Source organism: Cyanistes caeruleus, unplaced genomic scaffold (assembly GCF_971803275.1).
Source record: "Cyanistes caeruleus unplaced genomic scaffold, bCyaCae1.hap1.1 HAP1_SCAFFOLD_65, whole genome shotgun sequence".
Classification (NCBI taxonomy): Eukaryota; Metazoa; Chordata; class Aves; order Passeriformes; family Paridae; genus Cyanistes; species Cyanistes caeruleus.
In genome coordinates, this window is record NW_028255884.1 from 1,274,239 (window position 1) to 1,292,118 (window position 17,880).

The following is a 17,880-nucleotide window of genomic DNA, read 5'->3' on the forward strand; positions in this document are numbered from 1 at the left end:
AGCTTTTCTCTAGTCTCTCAGCCTCCTTTGTGCTGAATTCCCTGTGGATATAACTTTTCTCTAGTCTCTCAGCCTCCTTTGGGCTGAATTCCTCTGGGATCCTCCCTCATGGGGAGTCCCACTTATCTCAGTCCTTAACATTCGAAGAAAACTCCCGGGCTCATTAGATTCTGGTTTCTGGTGTTTATTGAAGGATCCTTACAAAAACCTGGCAGGTCTATCCAGACGAGCTGCACAAGCTTAAATCACCACAGCCTGGCTCATCTCGTTCTAATGATACAAAATGGCCCCGAACCACGCGGTCTTTTCACCTTTATACCAATTTTTACCCTATTAACTACAGACACGTGTATTGTTATTATATCTCAACAAACAGGTTTTCTAGATCTACTCACATAATTAAAAGTGCGACTAACTCTAAACCAATCATTCTTTGTGCTTCTAAAAACTGCAGAAGCATGGAGAAGAAGGAAGAAGAAGGATTAAAAACTACACCTTTTTTCCTTCATCTTTACTCCACGTGTGAAACCCTCTAAAAATCTATATTTTCACCTCAGTGTTAAAAGAAACATTTTTCTGCTTTCTATTATATTTCTTAAAAACCCTGGCTTGCTCAGGGATATTTGGAAGCCGTTCTGTCAATATTATATATGATTCATATATTCTTTAAATAATTGAATAGACAGAGAAATGTCCCTGCATTTCTAGACTCCTACACGTTTCCACAAAATCCCACAAAATTCCACAAAAATCCCACAAAATTCCATAAACATCCCACAAAATTCCCTAAATCTTCTCAAAACCCTACCATATTCCAGAAACATCCCACCAGATCTCTAAAAATTCCACAAAATCAAGAAAAATCCGTCAAAATTTTTCAAGTCTCCACAAAATCCCATAAAATTCTGGAAAAAAATGCCACCAAATTGCAGAAATATTCTCAAAACCCTACCAAACTCCAGAAAAATCCCACAAAATCTCCAAAAATTTCCACAAAATCTAAGAATAATCCCACAATATTTGTCAAGTCTCCACGAAATCCCTAAAGATTCCAGAAAAAAATCTCAGAAAATTCCCTAAATCTTCCCAAAGCCCTACCAAATTCCAATAACATCCCACAAAATCCCCACACATTTCCACAAAATCTAAGAAAATACCTCAAAATCCTTCAAGTCTCCTCAAAATCCCACAAAATTGCAGAAAAATCTCACAAAATTGCAGAAAAATCTCACAAAATTGCAGAAATCTTGTGAAAACCCTACCAAATTCCAGATACATCCCACAAAATCTCCACAAATCTCCAAAAAATCAAAAAAATATCCAACAAAATTCCAGAAAAAAACTCCAATACAATTGCAGAAATATTCTCAAAACCTCACAAAATTTCACTAACATCCTACCAAATTTTCACAAACTTCCACAAAATCTAGAAAAATACCACAAAATTCCCCATGTCTCCTCAAAATTCCTCAAAATTCCACAAAATTCCCACCAAATTTCTTCAATATTTTACAGAATTCAAGAAAAATCCCACAAAATATCAGAAAAATCATATGCAATTCCCTAAATTTTCTGAAAACCCCACCAAATTCTAGAAACATCCCACAATATCCCCACTAATTTCCACAAAATCGAAAAAAATACCTCAAAATTCTTCATGTCCCCTGAAAATCCCTTAAATTTCCCCAAAACTGCTACAAAATCTCCCCAGTATCCTGCAAAATTCAAGAAAAATCCCACAAAATTCATTAAATGTTCTCAAAACCCTGGCAAATTCCAGAAACATCCCGCCATATCCACAAAATTCCCACAAAATCTAAGAAAAATCCATAACAATTCTTCAAGTCCCCACAAAATCCCTCAAATTTGCAGAAAAAAATCTCCAAAAAATTCCCTACATCTTCCCAAACCCCTACCAAATGCCAGAAATATCCCAAAAAATTCCACAAATTTCCACAAAATCTAAGAAAATACCTCAAAACCCTTCATGTCAACTCAAAATCTTTCAAGATTCCACAAAACTCCCACAAAATCTCCTCAATATCCTACAAAATTCAAGAAAAATCCCACAAATTGCAGAAAAATCCCACACAATTCCCTAAATGTTCTCAAAACCCCAGCAAAGCTCCAGAAACACCGCACAAAATCCCCACAAATTTCCACAAAATCTAAGAAAAATCTCTCACAATTCTTCAAGTCTAAAAATCCCACAAAATACCAGAAAATTCCACAACAGTACAAAAAATCCCAGAAAACTCCCGAAATATCCCACCAAATCCCCACAAATTTCCACAAAATTTCAGAAAAATCCCACACAATTCTTCAAGTCTCTCCAAAATCCCTCAAGATCCTACAAAAATCCCACAAAATCACCTCAATATCCTACAAAATCTAAGAAAAATCCCACCACATGCCAGAAAAATCCCACAAAATCCCCACAAATATCCACAAAATCTAAAATAATACCTCAAAATTCTTCATATCACCTCAAAATCTTTCAAGATTCCACAAAACTCCCACAAAATCTCCTTAATATCCTACAAAATTCAAGAAAAATCCCACAAAATCACAGAAAATTCCCTAAATGTTCCCACACAATTCCCTAAATGTTCTCAAAACCCCACCAAATTCCAGAAACATCCCACAATATCCCCACAAATTTCCACAAAATCTAAAAAAATATCTCAAATTGTTCATGTCTTCTCAAAATCCTTAAAAAATTCCACAAACCTCCCACAAAATCACCCCAATATCCTACAAAATCTAAGAAAAATCCCAAAAAATGCCAGAAATATCCCACAAAATTCATTAAATGTTTTCAAAACCCCACCAAATTCGAGAAATATCCCACAAAATCCCCACACATTTCCACAAAATATAAGAAAATACCTCAAAATCCTTCATGACTCTTCAAAATCTTTCAAGATTCCACAAAACTCCTACAAAATCACCCCAATATCCTACAAAATCTTAGAAAAATCCCAGGAAATTGCAGAAAAATCCCATACAATTCCCTAAATGTTCTCAAAAACACACCAAATTTCAGAAATATAACACAATATCCCCACAAATTTCCACAAAATCTAAAATAATACCTCAAAATTCTCCGTGTCTCCTCAAAATCCCACAAAATCCCAGAAAATTCCACAACAGTACAAAAAAATCCCACAAAATTCCAGAAACATCCTACCAAATCTCCACAAAATTCCACAAAATCTAAGAAAAATCCCTCACAATTCTTCAAGTCACTACAAAATCCCCCAAGATTTTACGAAAATCCCACAAAATCACCCCAATATCCTACAAAATTCAAGAAAAATCCCACAAAATTCACTAAATGTTCTCAAAACCCCACCAAATTCCAGAAACATCCCACAATATCCCCACAAATTTCCACAAAATCTAAAAAAGTACCTGAAAATCCTTCATGTCTCCTCAAAATCCCACAAAATACCAGAAAATTCCACAACAGAACAAAAAAATTCCACAAAATTCCAGAAACATCCTACCAAATCTCAACAAAATTTCACAAAATCTAAGAAAATCCCTAACCATTCTTCACGTCTCCTCAAAATCACACCAAGTTTCCAGAAAAAACTCCCAACAGAATTGCAGAAAGCTTCTTAAAAACCTACCAAATTCCAGAAACATCCCACAAAACCCCCACACATTTCCACAAAATCTAAGAAAATACCTCAAAACCCTTCATGACTCCTTAAAATCCCTTAAAATTCCACAAAACTCCCACAAAATCACCCCAATATCCTACAAAATTCAAGAAAAATCCCATGAAATTGCAGAAAAATAACATACAATTCCCTAAATGTTCTGAAAACCCTACCAAATTCCAAAAACATTCCACAATATCCCCACACATTTCCACAAAATCTAAGAAAACACCTCAAAACCATTCATGCCTCCAGAAAATCCCTTAAATTTCCACAAAACTCCTACAAAATCTCCACAATATGCTGCAAAATTCAAGAAAAATCCCACAAAATTCATTAAAGGTTCTCAAAACCCCACCAAATTCCAGAAACATCCCACAATATCCCCACTAATTTCCACAAAATCTAAGAAAATACCTCAAAATCCTTCATGTCTCCTCAAAATCCCACAAAATACCAGAAAATTCCACAACAGTACAAAAAAATCCCACAAAATTCCAGAAACATCCTACCAAATCTCAAGAAAATTTCACAAAATCTAAAAAAATCCCTAACCATTCTTCACGTCTCCTCAAAATCCCACCAAATTCCAGAAAAAACTCCAACAAAATTGCAGAAAGCTTCTTAAAAACCTACCAAATTCCACAAACATCCCACAAAACCCCCACAAATTTCCACAAAATCTAAAAAAATACCTCAAATTGTTCATGTCTCCTCAAAATCCCTCAAAATTCCACAAAACTCCCACAAAATCACCCCAATGTCCTACAAAATCTTAGAAAAATTCCAAAAACTGAAGAAAAATCCAACAAAATTCATTAAATTGCTCAATACCCAACCAAATTCCAGAAATATCCAACAAAATCCCCACACATTTCCACAAAATTTCAGAAAAATCCCTCACAATTCTTCATGTCACCTCAAAATCCCTCAAGATTCCACAAAACTCCCACAAAATCTCCTCAATATACTACAAAATTCAAGAAAAATCCCACCAAATTGCAGAAAAATCTCATACAATTCCCTAAATGTTCTCAAACCCCCACCAAATTCCAGAAACATCCCACAATATCCCCACATATTTCCACAAAATCTAAGAAAACACCTCAAAATCTTTCATGCCTCCAGAAAATCCCTTAAATTTCAAAAAAACTCCAACAAAATCTTCACAATATACTGCAAAATTCAAGAAAAATCCCACAAAATTCATTAAATGTTCTCAAAATCCCACCAAATTCCTGAAACATCCCACAATATCATCACAAATATCCACAAAATCTAAGAAAATACCTCAAAATCCTTCATGTCTCCTCAAAATCCCACAAAATAACAGAAAATTCCACAACAGTACAAAAAAATCCCACAAAATTCCAGAAACATCCAACCAAATCTACACAAAATTCCACAAAAATCAAAGAAAAATCCCTCACAATTCTTGAAGTCGCTACAAAATCCCTCAGGATTTTACGAAAATCCCACAAAATCACCCCAATATCCTACAAAATTCAAGAAAAATCTCATGAAATTGCAGAAAAATCCCATACAATTCCCTAAATGTTCTCAAAACCCCACCAAATTCCAGAAACATCGCACAATATCCCCACAAATTTCCACAAAATCTAAAAAAATACCTCAAAATACTTCATGTCTCCTCAAAATCCCACAAAATACAAGAAAATTCCACAATAGAACAAAAAAATCCCACAAAATTCCAGAAACATCCTACCAAATCTCAACAAAATTTCACAAAATCTAAGAAAATCCCTAAGCATTCTTCACGTTTCCTCAAAATCACACCAAGTTTCCATAAAAAACTCCCAACAGAATTGCAGAAAGCTTCTTAAAAGCCTACCAAATTCCACAAACATCCCACAAAACCCCCACACATTTCCACAAAATCAAAGAAAATACCTCAAAGCCCTTCATGACTTTTCAAAATCCCTCAAAATTCCACAAAACTCCCACAAAATCACCCCAATATCCTAAAAAATCTAAGAAAAATCCCAAAAATTGAAGAAAAATCCCACAAAAATCATTAAATTGCTCAAAACCCCACCAAATTCCAGAAATATCCCACAAAATCCACACACATTTCCACAAAATCTAAGAAAATACCTCAAAAGCCTTCATGTCATCTCAAAATCTTTCAAGATTCCACAAAACTCCCACAAAATCTCCTCAATATCCTACAAATTTTCAAGAAAAATCCCACCAAATTGCAGAAAAATCCCATACAATTCCCTAAATGTTCTGAAAACCCCACCAAATTCCAGTAACATCCCACAATATCCCCACACATTTCCACAAAATCTAAGAAAACACCTCAAAATCCTTCACGTCTCCAGAAAATCCCTTAAATTTCCACAAAACTCCTACAAAATCTCCACAATATCCTGCAAAATTCAAAAACATCCCACAAAATTCATTAAACTTTCTCAAAACCCCACCAAATTCCAGAAACATCCTACAATATCACCACACATTTCCACAAAATCTAAAAAATACCTCAAAATTCTTCATGTCTCCTCAAAACCCCACAAAATACCAGAAAATTCCGCAACAGTACAAAAAAATCTCACAAAATTGCAGAAACATCCTACCAAATCTCCAAAAAATCTAAGAAAAATCCCTCACAATTCTTCAAGTCCCCTCAAAATCACACCGAATTCCAGAAAAAAAATCTAAAAAAAATCCCTACATCTTCCCAAAACCCTACCAAATTCCAGAAATATCCCACAAAATCCCACAAATTTCCACAAAATTTCAGAACAATCCCTCACAATTCTTCATGTCACCTCAAAATCTTTCAAGATTCCACAGAACTCCCACAAAATCTCCTCAATATCCTACAAAATTCAAGAAAAATCACACAAAATTCCACAAAAATCCCACACAATTCCCTAAATGTTCTCAAAACCCCACCAAATCTCCAGAAACATCGCACAAAATCCCCACAAATTTCCACAAAGTCTAAGAAAAATCTCTCACAATTCTTCAAGTGTAAAAATCCCACAAAATACCAGAAAATTCCACAACAGTGAAAAAAAATCCCAGAAAACTCCCGAAATATCCCACCAAATCCCCACAAATTTCCACAAAATTTCAGAAAAATCCCTCACAATTCTTCAAGTCGCTACGAAATACCCCAAGATTCTACAAAAATCCCACAAATCACCCCAATATCCTACAAAATTCAAGAAGAATCCCACAAAATTCCTTAAATGTTATCAAAACCCCACCAAATTCCAGAAACATCCTACAATATCACCACACATTTCCACAAAATCTAAAAAATACCTCAAAATTCTTCATGTCTCCTCAAAACCCCACAAAATACCAGAAAATTCCGCAACAGTACAAAAAAATCTCACAAAATTTCAGAAACATCCTACCAAATCTCCACAAAATTCAAGAAAAATCCCTCACAATTCTTCAAGTCCCCTCAAAATCACACCGAATTCCAGAAAAAAAATCTAAAAAAAATCCCTACATCTTCCCAAAACCCTACCAAATTCCAGAAATATCCCACAAAATCCCCACACATTTCCACAAAATTTCAGAAAAATCCCTCACAATTCTTCATGTCACCTCAAAATCTTTCAAGATTCCACAAAACTCCCACAAAATCTCTTCAATATCCTACAAAATTCAAGAAAAATCCCATGAAATGGCAGAAAAATCCCACACAATTCCCTAAATGTTCTCAAAACCTCAGCAAATCTCCAGAAACATCGCAAAAAATCCCCACAAATTTCCACAAAATCTAAAAAAATCCCTCAAAATTCTTCATGTCTCCTCAAAATCCCACAAAATAACAGAAAATTCCACAACAGTACAAAAAAATCCCACAAAATTCCAGAAACATCCTACCAAATCTCCACAAAATTCCACAAAATCTAAGAAAAATCCCTCACAATTCTTCAAGTCGCTGCAAAATCCCCCAAGATTCTACAAAAATATCACAAAATCACCCCAATATCCTACAAAATTCAAGAAAAATCCCACAAAATTCATTAAACGTTCTCAAAACCCCACCAAATTCCAGAAACAAATTACCACAATATCCCCACAAATTTCCACACAATCTAAAAAAATACCTCAAAATACTTCATGTCATCTCAAAACCCCACAAATATACCAGAAAATTCCGCAACAGTACAAAAAAATCTCACAAAATTCCAGAAACATCCTACCAAATCTCAAAAAAATTCAAGAAAAATCCATAACAATTCTTCAAGTCCCCTCAAATTCACACCGAATTCCAGAAAAAAATCTAAAAAAAATCCCTACATTTTCCCAAAACCTTACCAAGTTCCAGAAATATCCCAGAAAATCCCACAAATTTCCACAAAATTTCAGAAAAATCCCTCACAATTCTTCATGTCACCTCAAAATCTTTCAAGATTCCACAAAACTCCCACAAAATCTCCTCAATATCCTACAAAATTCAAGAAAAATCCCACAAAATCGCAGAAAAATCCCACACAATTCCCTAAATGTTCTCAAAACCTCCGCAAATCTCCAGAAATATCGCACAAAATCCCCACAAATTTCCACAAAATCTAAAATAATACCTCAAAATTCTCCATGTCTCCTCAAAATCCCACAAAATAACAGAAAATTCCACAACAGTACAAAAAAATCCCACAAAATTCCAGAAACATCCTACCAAATCTCCACAAAATTCCACAAAATCTAAAAAAATCCCTCAAAATTCTTCATGACTCCTCAAAATCCCACAAAATAACAGAAAATTCCACAACAGTACAAAAAAATCCCACAAAATTCCAGAAACATCCTACCAAATCTCCACAAAATTCCACAAAATCTAAAAAAATCCCTCAAAATTCTTCATGTCTCCTCAAAATCCCACAAAATAACAGAAAATTCCACAACAGTACAAAAAAATCCCACAAAATTCCAGAAACATCCTACCAAATCTTCACAAAATTCCACAAAATCGAAGAAAATCCCTCACAATTCTTCAAGTCGCTGCAAAATCCCCCAAGATTCCACAAAAATCCCACAAAATCGCCCCAATATCCTACAAAATTCAAGAAAAATTCCACAAAATTCATTAAATATTCTCAAAACCCACCAAATTCCAGAAACATCCCACAATATCCCCACAAATTTCCACAAAATCTAAAAAAATACCTCAAAATACTTCATGTCACCTCAAAATCCCACAAATATACCAGAAAATTACACAACAGAACAAAAAAATCCCACAAAATTCCAGAAACATCCTACCAAATCTCAACAAAATTTCACAAAATCTGAGAAAATCCCTAACCATTCTTCACGTCTCCTCAAAATCCCACCAAGTTTCCAGAAAAAACTCCAACAGAATTGCAGAAAGCTTCTTAAAAACCTACCAAATTCCAGAAACATCCCATAAAACCCCCACAAATTTCCACAAAATCTAAGAAAATACCTCAAATTGTTCATGTCTTCTCAAAATCCCTCAAGATTCCACAAAACTCCCACAAAATCACCCCAATATCCTATAAAATCTAAGAAAAATCCCAAAAATTGAAGAAAAATCCCACAAAATGCATTAAATTGCTCAAAACCCCACCAAATTCCAGAAATATCCCACAAAATCCCACAAATTTCCACAAAATTTCAGAAAAATCCCTCACAATTCTTCATGTCACCTCAAAATCTTTCAAGATTCCACAGAACTGCCACAAAATCTCCTCAATATCCTACAAAATTCAAGAAAAATCTCAAAAATTGCAGAAAAATCCCACACAATTCCCTAAATGTTCTCAAAACCCCACCAAATCTCCAGAAACACCGCACAAAATCCCCACAAATTTCCACAAAATCTAAGAAAAATCTCTCACAATTCTTCAAGTCTAAAAATCCGACAAAATACCAGAAAATTCCACAACAGTGGAAAAAAATCCCAGAAAACTCCCGAAATATCCCACCAAATACCCACAAATTTCCACAAAATTTCAAAAAAATCCCTCACAATTCTTCAAGTCGCTACAAAATACCTCAAGATTCTTCAAAAATCCCACTATCACCCCAATATCCTACAAAATTCTAGAAGAATCCCACAAAATTGCAGAAAAATCCCACAAAATTCATTAAATGTTCTCAAAACCCCACCAAATTCCAGAAACATCCCACAATATCCCCACAAATTTCCACAAAATCAAAAAAAATACCTCAAAATACTTCATGTCACCTCAAAACCCCACAAAATACCAGAAAATTCCGCAACAGTACAAAAAAATCTCACAAAATTCCAGAAACATCCTACCAAATCTCCACAAAATTCAAGAAAAATCCATAACAATTCTTCAAGTCTCCTCAAAATCACACTGAATTCCAGAAAAAAATCTAAAAAAAATCCCTACATTTTCCCAAAACCTTACCAAATTCCAGAAATATCCCAGAAAATCCCACAAATTTCCACAAAATTTCAGAAAAATCCCTCACAATTCTTCATGTCACCTCAAAATCTTTCAAGATTCCACAAAACTCCCACAAAATCTCTTCAATATCCTACAAAATTCAAGAAAAATCCCACAAAATCGCAGAAAAATCCCACACAATTCCCTAAATGTTCTCAAAACCTCCGCAAATCTCCAGAAATATCGCACAAAATCCCCACAAATTTCCACAAAATCTAAAATAATACCTCAAAATTCTCCATGTCTCCTCAAAATCCCACAAAATAACAGAAAATTCCAAAACAGTACAAAAAAATCCCACAAAATTCCAGAAACATCCTACCAAATCTCCACAAAATTCCACAAAATCTAAAAAAATCCCTCAAAATTCTTCATGTCTCCTCAAAATCCCACAAAATAACAGAAAATTCCACAACAGTACAAAAAAATCCCACAAAATTCCAGAAACATCCTACCAAATCTTCACAAAATTCCACAAAATCGAAGAAAATCCCTCACAATTCTTCAAGTCGCTGCAAAATCCCCCAAGATTCCACAAAAATCCCACAAAATCACCCCAATATCCTACAAAATTCAAGAAAAATTCCACAAAATTCATTAAATATTCTCAAAACCCACCAAATTCCAGAAACATCCCACAATATCCCCACAAATTTCCACAAAATCTAAAAAAATACCTCAAAATACTTCATGTCACCTCAAAATCCCACAAATATACCAGAAAATTACACAACAGAACAAAAAAATTCCACAAAATTCCAGAAACATCCTACCAAATCTCAACAAAATTTCACAAAATCTGAGAAAATCCCTAACCATTCTTCACGTCTCCTCAAAATCCCACCAAGTTTCCAGAAAAAACTCCAACAGAATTGCAGAAAGCTTCTTAAAAACCTACCAAATTCCAGAAACATCCCATAAAACCCCCAAAATTTCCACAAAATCTAAGAAAATACCTCAAAACCCTTCATGATTCCTCAAAATCCCTCAAAATTCCACAAAACTCCCACAAAATCCCCCAATATCCTATAAAATCTAAGAAAAATCCCAAAAATTGAAGAAAAATCCCACAAAAATCATTAAATTGCTCAAAACTCCATCAAATTCCAGAAATATCCCACAAAATCCCCACACAGTTTTCCAGCAAATCTAAGAAAATACCTCAAAAGCCTTCATGTCATCTCAAAATCTTTCAAGATTCCACAAAACTCCCACAAAATCTCCTCAATATCCTACAAAATTCAAGAAAAATCCCACCAAATTGCAGAAAAATCCCATACAATTCCCTAAATGTTCTCAAAACCCCACCAAATTCCAGAAACATCCCACAATATCCCCACAAATTTCTACAAAATCTAAAAAATACCTCAAAATTCTTCATGTCTCCTCAAAACCCCACAAAATACCAGAAAATTCCACAACAGTACAAAAAAATCTCACAAAATTCCAGAAACATCCCACCAAATCTCAACAAAATCTAAGAAAAATCCCTCACAATTCTTCAAGTCTCCTCAAAATCACACCGAATTCCAGAAAAAAAATCTAAAAAAAATCCCTACATCTTCCCAAAACCCTGCCAAATTCCAGAAATATCCCACAAAATCCCACAAATTTCCACAAAATTCCCTCACAATTCTTCATGTCACCTCAAAATCTTTCAAGATTCCACAGAACTGCCACAAAATCTCCTCAATATCCTACAAAATTCAAGAAAAATTCCACAAAATGGCAGAAAAATCCCACACAATTCCTTAAATGTTCTCAAAACCCCACCAAATCTCCAGAAACATCGCACAAAATCCCCACAAATTTCCACAAAATCTAAGAAAAATCTCTCACAATTTTTCAATGCTAAAATCCCACAAAATACCAGAAAATTCCACAACAGTGGAAAAAAATCCCAGAAAACTCCCAAAATATCCCACCAAATACCCACAAATTTCCACAAAATTTCAGAAAAATCCCTCACAATTCTTCAAGTCGCTACAAAATCCCTCAAGATTCTACAAAAATCCCACAAATCACCCTAATATCCTACAAAATTCAAGAAGAATCCCACCAAATTGCAGAAAAATCCCATACAATTCCCTAAATGTTCTCAAAACCCCACCAAATTCCAAAAACATCCCACAATATCCCCACACATTTCCACAAAATCTAAAAAAATACCTCAAAATACTTCATGTCTCCTCAAAATCCCTCAAAATTCCAAAAAACTCCCACAAAATCTCCCTAATATCATACAAAATTCAAGAGAAATATGACAAAATTGCAGAAAAATCCCACAAAATTCATTAAATGTTCTCAAAACCCCACCAAATTCCAGAAACAATCCACGAAACCCCTACAAATTTCCACATAATCTAAGAAAACACCTCCTTCATGTCTCCTCAAAATCCCACAAAATAATAGAAAATTCCACAACAGTACAAAAAAATCCCACCAAATTCCAGAAAGATCCCACCAAATTGCCACAAATTTCCACAAAATTTCAGAAAAATCCCACAAAACTCTTCAAGTCTCCTCAAAATCCCTCAAGATTCCAGAAAAAAATCTCACAAAATTCCCTGAATCTTTCCAAAACCATGCCAAATTCCAGAAACATCCCACCAAATCTCCACAAAATTCCAAACCAGCTAGGAAAACTCCCTCAAAATTCTTCAAGTCTCCACAAAATCCCTCAGAATTCAAGGAAAATCCCACAAAATTGCAGCAATCTACTCAAAAGCCCAACAAATTCCTGCAACATCCCACAATATCTAAACAAATTTCCACAAAATCTTAGAAAATACCTCAAAATTCTTCATGACTCTGCAAAAGCCTACAAAATTCCACAAATCTCCCACAAAATCTCCTCAATAGCCTACAAAATTCACGAAAAATCCCACCAAATTGTAGAAAAATCCCACACAATTCCCTAAATGTTCTCAAAAACCCACCAAATTCCAGAAATATCCCACAAAATCTAAACAAATTACCACAAAATCTAAGAAAATACCTCAAAATTCTTCAAGTCTCCTCAAAATCCCTCAAGATTCCAGAATGATCCCACAAAATTATTTAAACTTTTGCAAAATCCCATAAAACTCAAAAAAAATCCCATGAAATTGCAAAAAATTAAAAAAAAATCCCTCAATCTTCTTAAACCCCCAACAAATTCCAGAAACATCCCACAAAATATCCTCAAATTTCCACTAAATTCCACAAAAATCCCACAAAATTCCTGAAACATCCCACCAAATTCCAGAAAAGTCCCACAAAATTATTTAATCTACATTTGTCTTGGCAATTGTAGATCCTGGCTGCTCTTGCCCCTCTTCTACTTGCCACTTGAATTTTAGCAGTACAGCTGCAATTGCCTCTTTCAATCAGTGCTACCCACTGTGCTTTTGTCACAGGGAACTCAGGATTTTTGTTTCAGGCATCATGATCAGTAGAGATCAAAATGCTCCCAAGTCCCTCAGCACTAAGTCGAGGGGAATTAAAGCCACACAGGTCACATTTGCAGTGCTCAAACACAGCCCTGTTGCTGCTGCTGCTGCTGCTGAAATAGAATCAACTGACAGAGGCCATCACAGAAATTGCCTCTGCAGTGGCAAATAAAATGAAAAAATCCACCAGGAGAAAGAAATACCCAGACTTCCCAACTAGCTTCATTGTTTCTTCTGAGCAGCAGAAGAAAAAGGAACAGAGCACCTTTCAGGCAGCTCCACAAGCTCAGGGTTCTCATTTCATTGGGAATCTGAGATGCAATTGGCCTTGTTAAAAGGATAAAAGCAAGGGGAATGAATTGGGAATTATTAGGAAAAAATGACCCTTCTTACACACAAAGTTCACCAAGTCATTCCCTGCATTTCTCCTTTTCACATTCTTTCTCTCATCCACTGAGAGGTCCAGCTTATCATGTTCTGCTGCTTATCATCACCTGATTGTGCTCTTGATTTCTCCCAGTGCAAGAGATGTAGAATCATCTAAACTGAACACAGAAACAAACTCCCTCTGTCAGCCCATCTTCATGTTCCAGATCACTTTCCAGATATCCATGGGGCTGTTGGAATGATGAGCTCTCCACTGCTGGCTGCAGGCTCTGGAGATTCTTTCTCCACATTCAGCCAGGCTTGTATTCCCCAACAATTCCTGGTAGCCCATCATGTTTTCTTTGGGTAGAAGAGGAACAATGAAAACCTCACCAATGGCACAACTCCCCTGTGCACAAGGAAAAGAAAGAACAAGTTGTCAAGTTCTTCAAATATTTGTCCTGCTTTGCTGCAAGAGTTGTGCTGCACTCACAGTGTGGGAAGCCAAGAGAAGCTGCAGCTGGGGGCACATCTTGTGACAGGAGCTGTGCCTTGTTCTCCAGGACAGGTTTTTGGAAAGAACAGACGGGACTGGGGAGAAGATTCTGGGAAAACTGAAATAGCTTTGTGAAGAAATGAAAATAAAATCCAAAGAAACAACCACTAAGTTTTTTTACTATTTTTCTCTATTTTTATGTTCCCCTTTTCCATCTTGCACTGTTTCTCCATCCCATTCATTCCAAATGGCTCTCACCTCTAAGATCTGAGACTTGGCAAGTTTTAGACCCTGTAAAATACCCTGAGCTATACCCAGTTTGCCTTGCCCTGTTTTTCTTGGAAAGCAATGCTGGAGACACAAGTGCAGTGCTTGGCTCAGGTACAAATTCTGCATTCAGGGAATGTGCTCAGACGGTGTCTGAGCCTCAGCAGGGACAAGGCACAGCAGCAGCCAAGGGCATTGCTGTGCCCCTGTGCAGGAGTCCAGACTCTGGCTCTCGGCTCAGCAGGGCAAAGTTGCCGTGTTTGGCCAGGCTCAGGGGCTGCCCGGGGAGCGCGGGGCTCGGGGCGGGGCCGAGCGGGCAACGGACAAACGGACACGGGGACAAACGGCCCCGGGGCTTCAGTTGCAGCAGCAGCGGCGGCAGCAGCAGCAGCAGCAGCAGCAGGAAGCGAATTTAAAAATTTTCTGTCTCTCCTCTCCCTCTCCCGCGGTCCCGCATCCTCTCCCGGTCTCCCTTTCCCAGTGCCCCTTCATCTCCCAGTTTCCTCTTTCCCCGTGCCCGCCCGGGCCATGCCCCCAGCCCGCCCCCGGCCCCGGGCGGGGCTGCCCCGTCCCCGTCCCCGTCCCCTCCCCCGCCCATCCCGCCGAGGTCTCCTCTTCGCCTGGCTCTGGCTGTGCTGGGCGGGCATCAGTGCCAGGGGTTGGGGCGGCATCGCCGCCCTTTGGCTCCGCCTGGCCCGGCCCCGACCCCGACCCCGACCCCAGCCCCGGCCCCGGCCCCGGCCCCGGCCCCGGCCCCGGCCCCGGCTCCTCCCGGGGCCCGCGGAGGACACAGGCGGTGCGGCCGCTGCCGCCGCCTCCGCTGCGGCTTCCCCGGCCCGAGCTCCGCCGCTGTCGCGTTCCAATGAGGGAACGCCTGCGGGTGCCCGGCCCGGGGAGCTCGGGGAGCGCTCGGGGGCCGTTCCTGGCCCCGGGCCGAGCACTGACGGCCGCGTCTCTTCCCCAGGGAAGGCGCAGCAGGCCCTGCAGCAGCGCTACCGAGTGGGTTCACTGCTGGGGCGCGGCGGCTTTGGCAGAGTTTTTGCGGCCACTCGGCTCTCGGACGGACTCCCGGTGAGCAGAGGGGCCGGCGGCGGGCGGAGGAGGAGGAGGGGGCGGAGGAGGAGGATGGGGCTGGACACGGTGGGCGGTGAGCTGAATCCGCTGTTCCCTTTGGCTTGCAGGTGGCCATCAAAAAGGTGCCACGGAACCGCGTCCGGCACTGGGGCGAGCTGGTGAGTGAGCGGGGCCAGCGGCAGAAGCCGGGCCGTGCCGGGCGGGGATGAGCCGGGGCCCGGCAGGGTGGGAGCCGCCAGGACACCTGCAGGGAGAGCGGGCGTGGGGCCAGCGGAGGGCACAGAGCATCCCGGGCTGGCTGAGGGCTCCCCGAGCCCTGGCACGGCCTCAGCCCCACTGACGGCACCGTGCTCCTCCCGCAGCCCGACGGCACCAGCGCACCCCTGGAGATAGTGCTGCTGGACAAGGTGTCCACAGGCTTCCCCGGTGTGGTGCAGCTGCTGGAATGGCTTGAGCTCCCCAACACCATCGTGATGGTGCTGGAGCGCCCGGAGCGGTGTCAGGACCTGCGGCGTTTCATTCGGGCACGGAGGTTCCTGTCCGAGGAAGAGGCGCGGGAGCTGTTCCAGCAGGTGCTGGCGGCCGTGCGGCACTGCACCAGCTGCGGGGTCCTGCACCGAGACATCAAACCGGAGAACGTCTTGGTAGACCTGGACACCGGCCAGGCAAAACTGATTGACTTCGGCTGTGGCACCTACCTGCAGGACACAGCCTACACTCAGTTTGCAGGTGAGCCCACACAGGGGTGGTGATCCTGGTCCTGGCATCTCCTGGCCCAACCTGGGTGTGGCAGCAGGGATTCTCCCTTTTGCTGCCAGTCACAGCACTGAGTCTTCAGCCAAGTTGCTTCTGAGCAGAGCTGGGTGGGGACCCATCTTCCAGCCCTGCTGGCAGCCTTTGCTGCCACTCTGCCCAGGACTGGGGCTGGGGCTGGGGCAGCCAGCCTGACAAAATCCCCCGTGGGTGGGGATAGCAGAGAGGGGGAGGCAGAACCTGTGCACCAGCTGGTTTGGTGTACAGGTGAGAATGGGCTTGGACTGCTCTGCTCACCTGGTTTGCCTTGGTTCAAGATATTTTTTGGGCAATGCCAGCAGGGAGGATGTGGGTATGGTTTTTCCCCAGCACTGAGTGGTTATTTCACTTTGTGTGTCATGGTCAGGCCTTGCCAGGGTTTCTGCTGCCCTCTTCCAGCACCAGTGGCTTCTTTTCCAACCCCAGGTTTGTACCCAAGTCCCAGGTGCTGGTGAGAGGGCAGCAGGTCACCCCGTGTGCCACTGGGGCAGCCCCCACATGCCCAGGGATGCTGGGGCCAGGCTCTGGGAGCAGCAGCATCCCCCTGATGAGCTCCATCCATATTCCATAGGAACACCGTCATACAGCCCCCCGGAATGGAACGACTTCGGCTGGTACCATGGCGAGGCAGCGACCGTCTGGTCCCTGGGCATCCTGCTGCACGAGATGGTCTGCGGGGAGCACCCTTTCAGGAGGGGCAGGAACATCAGATGGGGCCAGCTCCCGCTGCCACAACGGCTCTCCCAAGGTGGATCCTCACCTCTGGGCACGGGGGGAACACCAGTGCTGGGAGACAGCAGCGGGCTCGTGAGCATCCCGCTCTGGCAGCTGCTGAGGAGGTGGCACATGTCCTGCTCTCCTGCTCTCCTCCAAAACAAAGAATTGATGGGAAAGTTTAGGCCCAGCTCTGAGCACATTCAGCGTGGCCTGGGCACGGGAATAGTGGGGCAAAGCAGACAGGAGCCTTCTCCAACTGACCAGTGGTTTGTGGTTTCTCTCCCCAGACTGCCAGATTCTGATCAGGTGGTGTTTATCCCTGAACTCCTTGGACAGGCCCTCATTAGAAGACCTGTCCTGTGATCCCTGGATGCAGGATATTCATCAGCCCTAGAAGAAGGGAGAGAGCCACAGGCACAGTGATGCAGGGACCTGGTAAGTTACAGCTCCACACATGCCCTGGCAATCAGCAGCAAAGAAACCCAGGCTTTTTTGTCCTGCCTGTGTCACTGCACTGGGGTCATCGAATGGGAACACACAGCCCTTGTGCTGGAGCTGAGCTGCTCTGCCCAGCACTGGTGGCACCATCTGAGCTGGTTTTGCTTGTCCTGGTTCACTGACAGCCGGGCCCTGGGCAG

At 40.6% G+C, this 17,880-nt stretch overlaps 1 protein-coding gene across 1 annotated transcript; it reads left to right on the forward strand.

The window, feature by feature from the left end:
* The first annotated feature begins 283 nt into the window (after positions 1-283).
* LOC147647132 (serine/threonine-protein kinase pim-1-like) lies at positions 284-17,671 on the forward strand. The gene is made up of 4 exons (XM_086872412.1): positions 284-301; positions 16,096-16,462; positions 17,097-17,273; positions 17,530-17,671. Exons 1-4 carry the CDS (start codon positions 284-286, stop codon positions 17,634-17,636), a joined length of 669 nt encoding a protein of 222 aa, XP_086728538.1. The 3' UTR covers positions 17,637-17,671.
* Positions 17,672-17,880: the final 209 nt, after the last annotated feature.

Bases quoted from the DNA above. Each gene is read 5' to 3' on its own strand.
- LOC147647132 (XM_086872412.1), top strand. The intron at 16,463-17,096 runs GTGAGCCCACAC...CATATTCCATAG, and splicing joins AGCCTACACTCAGTTTGCAG to GAACACCGTCATACAGCCCC. The intron at 17,274-17,529 runs GTGGATCCTCAC...TTCTCTCCCCAG, and splicing joins GCCACAACGGCTCTCCCAAG to ACTGCCAGATTCTGATCAGG.